This window comes from Musa acuminata, chromosome BXJ2-6, assembly GCF_036884655.1.
Source record: "Musa acuminata AAA Group cultivar baxijiao chromosome BXJ2-6, Cavendish_Baxijiao_AAA, whole genome shotgun sequence".
Taxonomy (NCBI): Eukaryota; Viridiplantae; Streptophyta; class Magnoliopsida; order Zingiberales; family Musaceae; genus Musa; species Musa acuminata.
This window is the reverse complement of record NC_088343.1, coordinates 18,383,283-18,399,796: the sequence shown is the minus strand read 5'-3', so window position 1 is coordinate 18,399,796 and position 16,514 is coordinate 18,383,283. Positions and strand designations below refer to the sequence as shown.

The following is a 16,514-nucleotide window of genomic DNA, read 5'->3' as shown; positions in this document are numbered from 1 at the left end:
AGTGAAAACATTTGATATCTCTTCTAGACTTGGATCTTCCTCTATATCCATGTGGATTTCTGCTATGACTTCTTCCACGTCTTTCTTATTTTTCAGTAACAAATGCACCAAAAGAAGATTCACCCTGTTCTTTCCTTCTGGCATCTTCATTTAGCAAACTGTCTTTAACCATATCTATAGTTAGAGTTTCCTCTAGCGTGGAGTTGCAAATAGTCACCATATACGTTTCCCAATTTTCTGGTAAAGAGTTGAGAAATAATAATCCTTGCATCTCATCATCTATATTCATTTTCATAGCAACCAACTTGTTTGCAAGACTATGAAATAGGCTTATGTGCTCAACAATGTTACCACCATCTTTATACTTCAAATTTACAAGTCTTCTGAGGAGAGAAATTCTATTTCCCACTATCTTTTTTGCAAAGATGTTTTCTAACCTTTGCCAAACAATATCAGCTTTGGTTTTATCTGAAATATGCTCATGCAAGTTTATATTCATCCATCTTCTAATATAGGCAATAGCTTTTCTATGTTGAACTTCTCATTCTTCATCGTCCATAGTAGAAGGTTTTTCTTTAACCTTGATAGGCTTATACAAATCTTTACAATAGAGCAAATCTTCCATCAGACGCCTCCAAGTGGAATAATTTGATGAGTTCAATTTAATCATACCATCTGATTGCTCCATTTCAATCACACAAGAAAAACTAGCACCAAATAACCTGTAGCTCTGATACCACTTGTTGGGAAAAAACTTGTTAAAGCGGAATATTCTTTTCCCTCTTTGTGTATCAAAATGGGTTTCTCATCAAAATACCAACTTGATATCCAAATGTAAATATCAACCAGCACAGCATAAACAATAGAGCAAATAATCAATCACATAGTGAGACCAAATCTTTTTAACATGAAAAACCCAATGTGAGAAAAACCACGGGACCATAGTCCACCTCAAACTTCCACTATCAATAATAATGATAACAGGTTTACAATATATCTTCTCTAGATGACTAGATGATCACAATAACATCAAGATCATAGATCTTGCCTCAAGAATAGCCTATCTTCATCACATAGAGTGGATCTCCTCGTAAGAGAATTCTAGGTCTCACAAAATTTTAGGTCTCACAAAGTGAATATAACAGGAAAGTACTTTAGAGAGGGTAAACTGTAGATCAACACCGTTAGGATTGTAGAGTTTGCTGCAAGGATTCTCCACATAAAATTTGGGCCAAAACTGACAACGTTTAGCCACCGATCGTCAAATAGAAATCTCGAAAACCTAACTTTCTTTCTCTATTTCTCTCTCCTCTTTTCTCTGCATGTCGCCGCACATGTTCACTGTGCACACTCTTGCACGCTGCACTGCACTCCCACTTCACCGAACCCTATATCTCTTAATTATTGATTTGGGCTCCAAAGGCTCATTTGTCCAAACCCACATATAGGCTGGACCCAACAGGTTTCGTCGGCTTTCTTCTCTTCCTTGGCCGCATCACCACCGGCGGCGTCGACGTCAGTCTTCTTCTCTTCCCTTGACTTCTTTACCGGCTCTTGCTTTGCCACCACCGTGTGTTTCCCGGTCCTCTTGTACACGTACTCCACCAACTTCTCTACTACGAAGGCGCCCTTCACCGTCACCTGGGAGGCTTTTAGATCCGTTTCCACCGACAGCACCCCTACTAAAAAAATGCATGGACGGGATAAAAGTCGAAGCTTGCGTCGACATGGATTCAAAAAGTTCGCATCTTTGATTTCAATCTCGAATCGAAAAGAAGAATGTGTTAGGACCCTTTTTCTGAGCTTTTGAATAATGTTTATTGAGTCTATTTAGTCCGGTTGTTTATTAAGTCGGTTTGGTTCAGTTAGAATCAAGTAGAGGTTTATTTAATATTTATTTATTATTAGAGTTCAAGTTCTGATGGACTCTAGGTGAAACTCTATAAATATGGATGTAACTGCTTCTTTTCAGTAATATATAAAAAATACTATTCTGTCTTTTGACAAACCCTAGGAGGCCGATCCCCTCGAAGCGATCAAAGAAGGGTCGATCCCCTCGAAGCGATCAAGGGAGGGTCGATCCTCTCGAAGCGATCAAGGAGGGCGATCCCCTCGAAGTGATCATCCCTTTTCTTATCTTTCTTCCACGATAAGACTTTAAGGTCTTATCATTTGGTATTAGAGCCATGATAAGACTTTAGGGTCTTATCAATTGGTATCAGAGCGACGATCCTTGGCGCAGCCCGCCGCAGCCTTGCTTCCCTTCTTCCCCACCACCACTACAAGACAACTCTTTCTTCACCGTTGTCGCTGTTTCCCCGGCCAGCGACCTTCAACCACCACTCGACCTCCTCGTTGCCCCATCTCGCTAAAAAAAAAATAAAAAATAAAAATAAAAATAAAAAAAATAAAAAAAGGAAAACACGAGAGGAAGAAGAAGCCGCGGCCACCCCTGCGTCCCCTGCTTCCGGCCAGCTCACCCGCCGCTGCTGCTCTCCGGCCAGCGCCCACCATCGCCCCGCTTCCCGGCCGGCGACCACCGCCGCCGCTGTTCCCCGGCCAGGAGACGACGCTGCCAGCGTCCATCCCAGCCCTACTGCCGCCGCCCGGCTCCCCTTGCGTCGCAGCGCAGCCGCTCGACCTCTCCTCCTCGGCGATCGTTGGTGACGCTGCTCCCAGCCGCGCCACCACCGCTGCCTCTCCAACGCCGCCCGCCTCCCCTTGGGTCGCAGCCGCAGCCGCCGATTGTCGCCCTCCTCGCGGCGACCGAAACAGGGCAACTCACGGATTGCCCTTGTTCCCAGCCGCGTCACCACCACTTTTCCCAGCCGCATCGCCGCCGCTCGATCACCCGGCCAGCGACCTCTTCTCCTTGCGTCCCCATCTCGCTCGAGCGAGAAGGACCGCCGGCACCGCAGCCGTAGCCGCCGGTTGCCGCAGCCCCTCCTTGCAGCGGTTGCAGAAACAGAGCTTCCTCTGTTGCCGCAGCCCCTCATCGATCGCAGCCACGCCTCGAGCGCCGTCGCCTTCCGGCCGACCCACCACCACTGCCAGCCACCGCGCGGCGACCGCTGCTCGCCTCCCAGCCGCCGCTCCCCCTGGCTCGGGCAAGAACGACCGCCGCCACTCCCCCTTGCTCTGCCCCCTTGTGACCGAGAAACAGGGCAATCCTCTTGCTGCTGCGAACGCCGGTTGCCACCACCGTCTCCACTGCTGCCCAGCCAGCGACGACGCCGCTCGCCGCCCAGCCTGCCACGACTACTGCTGCCAGCCACCGCAGCCTTCACCTCAACCCCCTCGATCTGCACCGTTGCTGCAGCCGCCTTGCTCTGCATCTTTGCCGCAGCCGCCGGTTGCCACCACTGCAGCCTCAACCCCGGCCGCTTCAACGCCACCTTCCTCTTGTTCTGCCTCCACTGCTGCAGTTGTTGGTTGGCATCACCGCAGCCTCAACCCGGCTGCTCAGCGATTGCTTCCTTGGGTCACAGCAGTCTCAACCGTCACCTTTCAGCCTCGGCGCTATCATCTCACACAGTGACAAAAACACATGGCAGCAACTCTTTCTCCATCGCAGCCACCACAGCGACGAGTCCTTGCCGGTGCTGCCCCCAACCATATCACCATTGCTGCCTCCTAGCCCTCAGCAGCAGCGATCCCTCCACGCAGCGACTATAACAAGCATCGTTGCCTCTCACCAGCGCCTCCTTCCGCAGTGTGACAGAAACATAGCAAAGCTGCCTTCCATCCGTGCCGTCACAGCCATCGCAGCGGTGAGCCCTTGGCGGTGCTGCCCTAGCCGCACCACCATCGTTGCCTCCAAGCCCTCAGCAACAGCGATCCCTCTACGCAGCAACCGCAACAAACATCGCTGCTTCCCACGCAGCGACCGCAGCTACATCCTTGCATCCTCGTAGCAACCCTTCATTCTCATAGTGTTGCCACCGACTGCGTCACAACAGCAGCACCGAATAGGGCAGTGATTGATGCCCTTGACCAACACCAAAAATAGGAGTTGAGATTACAGATTTGCAGTCTTACGAAATGACCACCGATAACTCAATGAAAGCACAAATGGAAGCATTGAAAATTAGAATTGAGAACCGGTTACAAGAAGTACTTAATGATTTCAAAAAGGATTTACTGGGGAGCTTTAGTAAATTTCAACAAGGTGGGAGCTCAAGTTCTATATTGCATAGATCTGGAAATACTAGAAAAGGGCCCCAAGATTGTGACACAATTTACTCATACATGAAGGTGGATGGATAGCTCTAAAAAATTTGTCAGACTTTTACAGTGTTGGAATATCAGAGTAGGTTTGAAAGATTATCAAATCAAGCTAGAGATTGGTCGGAATGATAACTTCTGGATAAATTTATTGAAGGTCTTATTCCAGAGATCTGGTGTGAAGTTAAGGCTCGTCAACCTCGCACTATGATAGCTGCGATCTCATTCGCACATCTACATGAGAAAAAAATCAACAGGGAAAATCATGGAAACAGAAGTGACAATAACCAGATGATCAGTAAGCCACCAGCCTTATCTATTCCCAATCAAAGCCTTGACACCCGAAGACTAACCCAAGAAGAACTTAAGGAAAGATCAGCAAAGGGTTTATATTATGATGAAAAGTGGAGTATGGAGCATCGATGTAAACAAGGGCAACTTCTGATGATTGAGCCAATTAGAGAGGAACCGGAAGTAAAAGAGTTGGACTCCGATCATAAAGGTATGAAAATTGATGAAGATATTGAAGCCATCACACATACAATGCATGCTTTGGCTGGATACACTAACCCACAAACTATGAAAATCGGAGGAACTTTGAAGCATCAACCTGTCACTATTTTGATTGATACAGATAGCACTAATAATTTTATAGACAGGAAAGTTGCAGCCCAATTAGCCCACCACATTGAAGGATGTGATATATTTGAAGCTGATGGACAGATTTTAACTTATGATAGCAAAGGCTAGGAATTTCTTACAATGATTACTACACTGAAAGATCGAGCTATTGCTTATACTGTCAAAAAGTGGAGACCATACTTACTTGATCAACGGGTTGTGATGCGTTGCAGATAGCCTATGACTAAATGCTAACAGACAAACTCCCCGAGATTGATATTGCTCAGCCTTGAGGACAAGGCTGATTTGAAGAGGGAGGAACTGTTAGGATCCTTTTTCTAAGCTTTTGAATAATGTTTATTGAGTCTGTTTAGTCCAGTTATTTATTGAGTTTGTTTGGTTCAGTTAGAATCAAGTAGAGGTTTATTTAATATTTATTTATTATTAGAGTTCAAGTTCTGATGGACTCTAGGTGAAACTCTATAAATAGGGATGTAACTGCTTCTTTTCAGTAATCTATGAAAAATACTATTTTGTCTTTTGACAAACCCTAGGAGGCCGATCCCCTCGAAGCGATCAAGGTGGATCGATCCCCTCGAAGCGATCAAGGAAGGCCGATCCCCTCGAAGCGATTAAGGAGGCCGATCCCCTCGAAGTGATCATCCCTTTTCTCATCTTTCTTCCATGATAAGATTTTAGGGTCTTATCAAAATGTTCATCTTACAAGTCAATTCCTATCGAACATAATGAAGCCAATAACGTACATTAACTAAAATTATAGAGATAGGCTTTTAAATTTTCATGAATATTTGCAGGGTTTTTAGTTCTTTTGGTGAGATGGAGAATCAAATATTTAAACAACAGGATTGCGAGGGCAAAGCGCCTCAGTATATTCATCCTGTTGAATCTGATGGAAAAAGAATTAGTTTACTAAAATGAGATCAGATTTTGATAAAAAGATGGTATATCTTAAAGCGAAGGAAAGAAAGAGAAGCAGGGGAACGTTTCATCTTTAATATCCTCTTCTTTATCTGTTGCGCGCAGGCCTCGCAATGCATGTGTACTTTAATCACCACTGCGATCACTTGTGGCTGTCCGTAAAGCAGCAGCAGAAGGAAAACTTAAGCACTACTTGACATTTAACTCACAGCAGAGCGAAACCATAACCAGGAACTCTCGTGGGGAAATGACTGGGTTCAGAAGACAGATACGGCTGACCTCTTCCTTCTCCTCCTCCGCCTTGGGCTTCTCTTCTTCCTTCTTCTCCGGCTTCGGCGGAGGAAGAGGGGTCAGCAGCTCCACCTTCCTCCCGGTCTTCTTCTGGACCCTCTCCACCACCTCCGTCGGGTCCTTCGTCGCCTTCTTCCCCTTCGCCATTGTTGGAAGTAAACTTATTCAAGTATCATAAAGAAGTTCATTTCATCAAAAGAAAGGTTCAATACATCAAGAGGAAGATTTATTACATTAAGAAGAAAAAATAAATTAAAAGTCTATAGAAGGATAAGTCAAATTGGTTATTGATTCTTGAAAAAGTTTCTTGAAAGAAAATGATTCATCTTGAATATAATTAATGTAATGTATCCTTGGGGACTATATAAACCTCATATGTTGGGTTATGAGAGAAAGAGAGTTTCTGAAATTGTAAAGTGTTTTTCTTAAGAGAAATATAGAAGATTGAAGCTTGTCCTACTCTTCTTCTGTATGATAACTCTATCCCCTCTTCCTATCAAGTTCAATATTTAGTATCAGAGCATAGATTAAGCTATGACCTCTTCCTCAAGTGTCATCCAATTCTAAATCCCCAGATCGACAAAAGAAAATTATGACATATAGTGCATCCAAATGAAGGTTCTTCTAGGCTCCCAAGATGTATGGGAGTTTGTAGAAGATGGATTTACTAAACTAAGTCCAGCAGAAGAAGGAGCAATGAATGCAGAAGGAAGAAAACAACTCAAAGAAAGAAGGAAGAAGGAGAAAAAGACTTTGTTCACGATCTACCAAGGGCTTGATGATTCAATGTTCGACATCATCGCTCTAGCAAATACTTCAAAGAAGGCTTGGGAAATGCTTCAAAAGGCATTCGGTGGTGTTGATAAGGTAAAGAAACTTCGTCTACAAGTTTTATGAGCCGAGTTTGAAAAATTACAACAAGGTATTTCTGAAACTATTTCTGATTACTTCTCAAAAATCATTTCTATTGTTCATCAAATGAGATGAAATGGTGAACAAGTAAATGATTAGAGAGTAATAGAAAAAATATTGAGATCTCTAGATCAGAAATTTGATTTTATTACTATTGCGATTGAAGAATCTAAAGATTTGGAAAAAATATCTTTAGAAGAACTTATGTTTCCTTCAAGTTCATGAACAAAGGATTACAAAAAGAGGAGAAGACAAAACTATGGAGCATGCACTACAAGCTAAGTTTGCTCTTGAAAATAAAGGAGAATTAAATTCTCAAAGAGGAAGAGGACGAGGACAAAGAGGAAGAGGAGGTAGAAATCAGATTAATCAAGAATCTCCAAATAATGAAGATGTTAGAGAAAATTCTAGCCAAAGAAGTTGAGGTTATGGTCAAGGACGTGGCCGAGGCCGTGGACATGGTAGAAACTCTAAAAGGTCTGAAATATAATGCTATATTTGCAAAAGGTATGGACATTACTATTATGAATGTTATTATAATCCTAACAATCAAGGTGATAAGGTAAATTTTGTTGAGGAAGAAAAGAACGAAAATCAAGTTTGACTAATGAGATGATAATTTGAAAGAGGATCAATCTATGACATAGTATATAGATACAGAAGCTTCAAATCACATGTGTGGCATCAAAGAGTTATTTTCAAAAATGGATATAAGTTATTCCGCAAATATTACATTTGGTGATTTGTCTTAAAGACCAATAAGAGGTAAAGGTAAAATTCTCCTTGAACTTAATAATTGCAAGGAATTATATATTTCAGATGTTTATTATGTTCCTGATATGAAAAATAATATTCTAAGCTTGGGACAATTACTTGAAAAACGTTATGAAATTGAGATGAAAGATATGACTCTCTCAATTCGTGACAAAAATAAAACATTGATATCACATGTGAAAATGACAAAGAATAAAATGTTTCCTCTGCATTTAAGTATTTTTTATCAATCAAATTGTTTTAAAGCTGATATTGAGGATATTTCTACACTTTGACATCTTAGATATGCTCACTTAAATTTTGAGGCTTTGAAACTTCTAGAGAAGTATAATATGGTGATAGGAATGCCAAAAATTGATTGTCCAACAAAATTGTGTAAAGCATATGTCATGGGTAAGCAAGAAAGAAAACCTTTCAAAGTAAGAAAGACAAAAAGAGCATGGAATCAACTTGATATGGTGCACTCAGATGTTTATGGCCCTATTAATCTAGTATCACTTGGAGGAAGCAGGTATTTTCTTACCTTCACTGATGATCATAGTGGAAAAACATAGGTTTATATATTAAAAGAAAAGAAAGAAGTTTTAAGCAAATTCAAAGAATTTAAGGATTTGGTTGAAAGATAAAGTTGTTGTAAGATTAAATGTTTAAGAACAGATAGGGGTGGTGAATATATATCAAATGAATTTAAAAGTTTTTGTAGAAATAATGAAATTCTACATCAATTCACCATGTCATACACACCTCAACAAAATGGTATCTCAGAAAGAAAAAATAGGACTATCCTTAATATGGTCCGATACATGTTAAAGGAAAGAAAAATTCTGAAAGAATTTTGGGGTGATGTTGTTGCTTATGCAGTTTATTTGCTTAACAGGTTTTCGACAAAGCGAATTGGTAATGTTACACCAGAAGAAGCATGAAGCTTACGAAAACCAAGAGTTGATCATTTGAGGATTTTTGGAAGTGTTGCATTTGCCAAGATACCAGAAGAAAAGAGAACAAAATTGGAGGATAAAAGTCAGAAATACATTTTGCTAGGTTATCCAGAGAATTCCAATGGTTATAAACTCTACAATCCTATCACAAATAAATTTGTGATGTCAAGAGATGTTGAGTTTGATGAACAATAGATTTGGAACTGGAAAAGTGATGAGCAGCATAAGAAAGCTGTAGCTTTAGAAGAAGATGATATAATACAAGCAAGCACCGAAATAGCTTTGCCGGAATCATCACCTAGATCAACTAGGTCACATGATTCAAGAAGTCCAATTATAAGAAGGACAAGACCGATTCAGGACCTATATGATGTGACTCGAAGGATTGATACTAACAATGATGAACTTTCTTTATTTTGTCTTTTTGCATGATATGATCTATTAACCTTCGAAGAAGCTTATAGAGATAAAAAATGGCGACAAGCTATGAATGAAGAGATTCATGCCATTAACAAAAATAATATATGGGAGCTTACTACACTTCTAGAAGACCACCAAGCTATTGGTGTTAATTGGATCTTCAAAATAAAAATAAATGCAAAAGGAGAGGTGAAAAAATACAAGGCCAAATTGGTTACAAATGGATATAAACAACAATATGAGATTGACTATGAAGAAGTATTTGCGCCAATTACTCAATTGGAGACAATAAGATTACTTATCTCTCTAGCAGCTCAAATGAAATGAAAAATTTTACAAATGGATGTCAAATCAGTATTTCTTAATGGAGTTCTTGAAGAAGAGGTATATATTCAATAACCCCCTGGTTTTATTATTCAAGAATAAAATGACAAAGTATATAAGTTAAAGAGAGCTCTTTATGGGCTTAAACAAGCCTCACGAGCATGGAATTCTCGAATAGATGCTTATTTTATTCAAAATGATTTTTCTAAATGTCCACATGAACATGCTATCTATACGAAATCTAACTCTAATGGAGATATCTTGTTTGTATGCCTGTATGTAGATGATTTAATATTTACAGGCAATAGTAGCTCCATGATTAAAGATTTTAAGTACTCTATGAAAAAGAAGTTTGAGATGATCGACTTGAGCTTAATGACTTATTTCCTTGGTATTGAAGTTATACAAGATAATGGAGAAATTTTTATCTCACAAGAAAATTATACAAAGGAGGTTTTAAAGAAGTTTTCTATGGAAGATTATCATCCTACAGATACACCTGTTGAATATGGCACCAAGTTGACTAAGGAAGGTGAAGGTAAATACATTAATCCAACTTATTATAAATGTCTAGTTGGATGTTTAAGGTATTTGATATGCACTCGACCTGATATATTATTTGGAGTTGGTTTAATAAGTAGATATATGGAAGTTCCTAAGACATCTCATTTAAATATCGCTAAAAGAATTTTACGATATATTAAAAGAACAATTGAGTATGGAATGTTCTATTCATCATCTAAAAAGTTGGAGCTTATAGGATATAGTGACAATGATTGGGCCGGAAGCTACGATGATCGGAAGAGTACAATTGGATTTGTATTTTATTTTGGTGAAGCTACATTCACTTGGTCTTCAAAAAAGCAACGGGTCATTGCTCTATTAAGTTGTGAAGCAGAATATATAGCAGCTTCTTCTAGTGTTTGTCATGCAATCTAATTAAGAAGATTACTCCAAGAACTTCATATGCCATAGGAGAAGTCAACTAAGATTTATGTTGATAACAAATCAACTATTGCCTTAGCCAAGAATCCAGTCTATCATGAAAGATCGAAGCATATCGATACAAGATTTCATTTCATAAGAGATCATATCAAAAATAAAGAAGTGGAGCTACATCATGTCAAAACAAGTGAACAAGTGGCTGATATACTTACAAAATCTCTCAAATTTAAAATATTTCAACAACTTCGAAAGAAACTTGACATGCTAGATGGAACAAGTTTAAGGGGGGAGAATGTTGGAAGTAAGCTTATTCAAGTAACATAAAGATGTTCATTTCATCAAAAGAAAGGTTCATTGCATCAAGAGGGTGATTCATTACATCAAGAAGAAAAAATGAATTAAAAGTCTATAGAAGAATAAGTCAAATTGATTATTGATTCTTGAAAAGGTTTCTTGAAAGAGAATGATTCATCTTGAATATATATAATTAATGTAATGTATTCTTGGAGACTATATAAACCCGTCATGAGAGAAAGAGAGTTTCTAAACTTGTAAAATATTTTTCTTAAGAGAAATATAGAAGATTGAAGCTTTGTCTTATTCTTCTTATCAAGTTCAACTGCCACCATCTTCCGCAACAGAAGAAAAGGATCCGATTTTTATCCAAGTAACTCAACGAAAACAACGAAAACGTAGAAACCTCGTCACCTTCGAGTCCCTTCAAGCTGCGCTTAACTTTCCTGGCGCATCCCTCGCAGTGCATGAAGACGCGCATCTCTATCTCCTTCCGCGGTGGAGGCGCGGGTGCCTCCGCTTTCGTCTCTTCGTCACCACCTTCCTTCTTCTCCTCCTCCCTGCCGCCACCTCTGTCCTTCCTTTCGTCCGCCTTCGCCTCCGTCTCCTCGTCCTTCGCTTCGGGCTTCTCCTTCGCTTCCGCCGCCTCCTTCTTACCCTCCTCCGGCTTCTTCTCCTTCTGCAACACGGCAACCATCTTTTCAGTTAAATCATCGACCACAAAGTTCATGAAAGAAACGAAATATTAGGAGAGCGGAAAAACAAAAGGAAAAGAAGTCAGCTTTGCACCTCCCCCATCCCCCTCTCGCTCGGTACTCAGTCGCTGGTCAGAGCTCAAGCTGTAACACCGGCGATGGAAAGCGATACTGCAGGCGTTACTCTGCTATAGAATCAGGCGCTGCTCTCTCTCTCTCTCTCTCTTAAGATAGACAGAGGAGCACGTGCGAGGGGGCGTCTGAGAGCAGGAGAACACGTACGTGTGCAAGCACCAAAGACTAGTATGCGACGTCCACTGGTTCACGTACTACACGTTTCCGACGACTCGCGATCACACCATTCATTGCATGGATTCCTTCCATTTGAAACTTGAAAGCCTCACCGTATAGCCTGCTTCCTACGTCCCCAGTATAGCAATTTAATGGATGCTTTCTACCGTCTTTATTTTTTTTGTAGTTTAGGAAGTTTTTAATAAAGAGAATTACAATTATATATATTTATTAATTATTCTTGTCATTTACCTGATGCTAGATGCGTTCATGGGATAGGGAGTGATCATGTCATTTTATGTCGAGAGATCATGAGACTTTTCAGCCAAATGATGTCATTTCATATTTGAGAGAGACTTTTTAGTCAATTGAGTTCCTATATTAAATCCTAATAGCGTTTAAATCAGTTCCATTTGGATCCTTAAGGGTAAAATCGAATCGAGTTGATTTTTTATTTGATTCAATTAAAGTAAAATAGGTTTGAACCGAAACAAATTAATCTAGTCTAGTTCCATTAATCGGATTATAAGTTTAGATAATTTAAAATACCAATAAAATGGTTCGATTCAGAATTGATTCAATTCAACTGAATTGAATCAAAACTTTTGTCCAATTGGTATGATATAATAAAATTTATGAAATTGGGATCGCATCATTTGTAAAATCATGACTTTGAAATTAGGTAATATGGCCTAATTTTAGTGTTTTTAGATTTTTAGGACCTTTAGATTGATTTGATTAATCGACTTGAATCGATTAGGAACTTAAGGGATAATGAACTCAATATAGTATTTTATAAATTAGAATCGATTTGGTGACTAATCAAATCGAGAAAGAGTAGTTATGAATCAAAATTATTTATAATATTTAAAATTAAACTATTGGTGAACTAGTTCAAATTAGTTCTGCATCAGTTCGATTTGATTTTTTAATTGGATTTGAATACCCTAGTAATATTTATTTTCTTATATTCTTTGGAATAAGTGCCAAGAAAGAAATTAAAAACATAATTTAGCAAGCTAAGTACTATCATAGTACAATTTCTCCATCAAATTGCTTTTTCATTTGACAACAGGACACATACTTTATCAAAGCTAGACATGGTTTACTGTTCTAAACCAACTTGTAACAAGGACACATACTTTATCAAAGCTAGTTAAAGCATATGTGGTACAGCAAATCCAAATATCTTGCAATGTAGTTCATCTTTTATTGATGTTTTTAACTACCAAGATAGCTTGTACTTCTTCCCATGTGGAATTATGATTGGAATATGACTTGTGATTAGAAAAAAAGTAGACATCAAAGCCAATATCTAAATCACTAATGATAGAGGTTTATTAACTGCTATAATAGTTGCATAGTGATTAAATTATTCTGCACCACCCAATATCTTATCTTCTCTGTGGGCATCCACACTATGATGTCAAAACAAATAAGTAATATAGGATCACATGCTAAAATTTGCACCTAATTTGAGTGTGCAGTTTGAGCCAAATCATTGGCGTAGTTGAATATTAGCTTTCATTATCGTATGCATCTTAAATAGCAGTCTTGATTGTTTCAATTTGATTATAAGTTAATCACTTGGAATGACCATTTTGGTGGTAAGACTTTATTATACGTCTAATAATGATCACGGTCATTAATTTATTAGATGACAGATGACGTGAAATGATCCATGTTTGATGACATATATCACTTCTATGAGAATTATAGTGGAACGATTTATGTCACAATGAGAGAGAGAATATTTCATGCTGAGGTTGTAGCTATCTTATGAACTCTTTGGTAGATAAAGCTGTTTGAGGCCAATAATTCTCTCAAATGTCTCGAATCTTGAAGACAGTTAGTGCCAATCCTTATCGATGTCTTCACGAGCTTATGATGTTATCGCCCATGAAATAATATCAAACAATTAAGGGGAAGGCAGTTCGAGCTATATATCTCTATGAGAACATAGAAGTAGACTTGACATTGTATTTTTTCACATATATTCATATATTATTTGGTCATCGTATTCTTTTGAGCTACTTGGGAGTTCGATATATTAAATTGGAGTGATTCTACTGCTCTATTTTCAATATAATCTAGTAAAAACACTATCCTCTTGCTCCATCATCATGTCACCATAATCAAAGCTTTGAGAAATGCATTCTTTTATCTACTTTTATATGTACAATAAAAAAAATCTAAATTATATGAATATTTCAGATTTAAACACAATTATTGACTATGATTAATTTTATGGTTAAATAGATTTGTAGAGTATTATATTCACTATTTAAGTCCTCGAATCATTTAAGTATTTTAATTGACTCGAATTGAAAAGGTAATTTTCAAGTCAGTCTGAGTTGTTGATTTAGATGTTTGTAAAAGAGATGAGTAGAAGTATTCTTAAAGATAATTTATTTCACTACATCAGAATACAGAAACCTATGAGGACGATTTTTTAATTTATATTAGACTATAAAAGCTAATTTATTATTGTTCTATTAGTTCTATACAATCTTTTATTTAATATTTTTACTATATTTTGAAAATTGAATTTATTGTTTTATTGACTTTATTATAATAAATTAAATTTAAAGAAGCATATACATTAGTATATAAAAAATTATATAAGAGTGGCAGATTATACATCTTTAGAGACACCCATATAGACAGACTCATAGCATGTTACGCAATAACATCAAATCATATCATTTCATGTCCTATCTATCATTTGCAAATCATGTACGTCATCTTACTCTCATACGATGCTTATAAGATTCCATGTGACTCCATTCTATCGCTTCATGTTATGTATAATCATATATGTCATGCTTATTTCTTCTCATAAACATTACATCTTCTCTCATTAAATCAAGAATTTACCATCTTAAGGTCATATCTCCCATGATTTTAAGACCTCTATATATCCACAAACAAGACCCAAATGTCTTTATTTCTATTTACCTAAACCTACTACTGAATCCGTATGTAGTGCTTGATTGCCTATAAAATAAAATAAAATAAATTAAAATAAAATAATCCACTAAGAATTCATCTTGAAAAAGGTCAAACATGAGTTCATAATGCTTATATTTGCACATAATCAAGCAAATCTAAATCGTAGCAAGTTAACAAGACATACATGACCAATTGATGCATTGTTGACTAGGGTTCGAGGTGGAGAAAAGAATAAATCAAATTGAAGGATCTAATTTGTTCTGATAGTTCCTACAAGTAGGTTAAACAAATTATAGAAGTAATATATTGGTATAGATGAATATTATCAATCAAATTAGAATGTCGAGCATGATATTGATCCAGTTATGAATCAAATTTTAAGCTATTGCTGATGATAAACATAGTTTGTATGATAGTAGAGTTGTCAAGATATGCAATAACAAGACCAAAGTAGAGAGTTATCTTCAAAATACAATGAACATGATCATGTGGTGAAGAATACCTCAAAGAATAATTGAATGTACTACCCACAATCTGTAACCTCTCCACTTCATTGCGCTTTTGTCCATCCATCCATCCTCTTGTTGTGTATAACATTTAAAGACGGGAAGATGAGTCAGTGTGCAGAGTCTGCAGCTCTTCTTCCTGCATCAGGTGGGGCATTGCTTTTACTTGGCTGTTCATCTGGCCAACTCCTGGACCAGCAGTCGTGACCACCTGCAGTAGGCAAGTGTACTGCTGCTCACATAACTTGGTAAGAATGGAGCAAGTTGTACCTTAAACTGGCTATGCCTGGGACCTGCCATTAACTTTCCTCTAACTCAACCTCTGCATACAATTATGGTGGACAGATATTTCTAGGCCATTTGGGGAGTTGCAGAATAGAAGGATGCTGCGAAATCTTTTTACATAGTGAAGTAATATATTTCTTCTATGAATTTTAAAAAATAATTTGATAAAAGTTTGCAATAGGTGCTTTAGATGTGTTTAGAGAAGATCTACAAATGAGAGAAAAAAAAAGGAATGAACACTAGGTACGTAATATAAATTAAATATATTAAGAAAGATAAAAAAAAAGAGTACATTGTTAAAAGTAATAAAAGTTGATATTGATTAGACCTCAAATTAACTAGTGACGTTGCTGACGACAAAGTTAATGATGAAAAAATAATATTATTATTATTAATGATAGGAAAATAATAATGCAACCAACACACTAGTACATAGTTGACCTCCATCGACACTTTAGTATCATCTCATCAATATTTTGACATCTCAATACTTATAATCAAAACAATAATATTATTTTAATATTTGATCAATATTCGACATCACATACCAACAAAATAATATTACTATTATTAGTGATACTCAAGTTGTTGTATAATCGACACTTTGGTACAATATTTTGACATCATATGTCTAAGAACCTGATATTATCTTCTTTAACATCATGATATTATAAGATTGATATGGTGTTGGACGCCAGCATTCATGATTATTATAAATCTTTTAGATTCAATATGACATAATCACACCAGGATCGAAAAGAAATATAATCATCAATATTGATATACATATTTAAGGAAATGATTATAAAACCAAACTATAAAAGGCCTTGTATGTTCTATATCATTCTAAAATTCTTAGGTTTTAGTATATTCGACTTCAAAGAACTCAACTTTTTGTCGATACCTCGTAATCGAAACTAACTTAAACATCGGAAGAGTTTTGTCGAGTATGACCTCGATATAACTTATAAGATTTGACATCTTAAGACAAAGGAGATTTGATATTTTATAGAGATAAATACTGAATATGATCTTAATTTATTTCGAATCATATTTCTAGACCAACAAACTATTCTAACCAGTATCTATCATATATCGAAGGA

At 37.6% G+C, this 16,514-nt stretch overlaps 1 protein-coding gene across 1 annotated transcript; it reads right to left on the bottom strand.

Moving 5' to 3' along the window:
• Positions 1 to 1,401: 1,401 nt before the first annotated feature.
• LOC103974551 (heavy metal-associated isoprenylated plant protein 7-like) lies at positions 1,402 to 11,825 on the bottom strand. The gene is made up of 5 exons (XM_065110915.1): positions 11,472 to 11,825; positions 11,072 to 11,361; positions 6,064 to 6,235; positions 5,849 to 5,936; positions 1,402 to 1,679 (listed from the first exon to the last, which is right to left on the bottom strand). Exons 1-5 carry the CDS (start codon positions 11,478 to 11,480, stop codon positions 1,402 to 1,404), a joined length of 837 nt encoding a protein of 278 aa, XP_064966987.1. The 5' UTR covers positions 11,481 to 11,825.
• Positions 11,826 to 16,514: the final 4,689 nt, after the last annotated feature.

What these genes read in the sequence shown, in the direction of transcription:
- LOC103974551 (XM_065110915.1), bottom strand. An exon ending in GAGGTTTCTACGTTTTCGTT is followed by an intron (nt 6,236 to 11,071) that starts GTTTTCGTTGAG and finishes TACTTGAATAAG; the next exon opens with TTTACTTCCAACAATGGCGA. An exon ending in GAGGATATTAAAGATGAAAC is followed by an intron (nt 1,680 to 5,848) that starts GTTCCCCTGCTT and finishes TTTTTTTAGTAG; the next exon opens with GGGTGCTGTCGGTGGAAACG.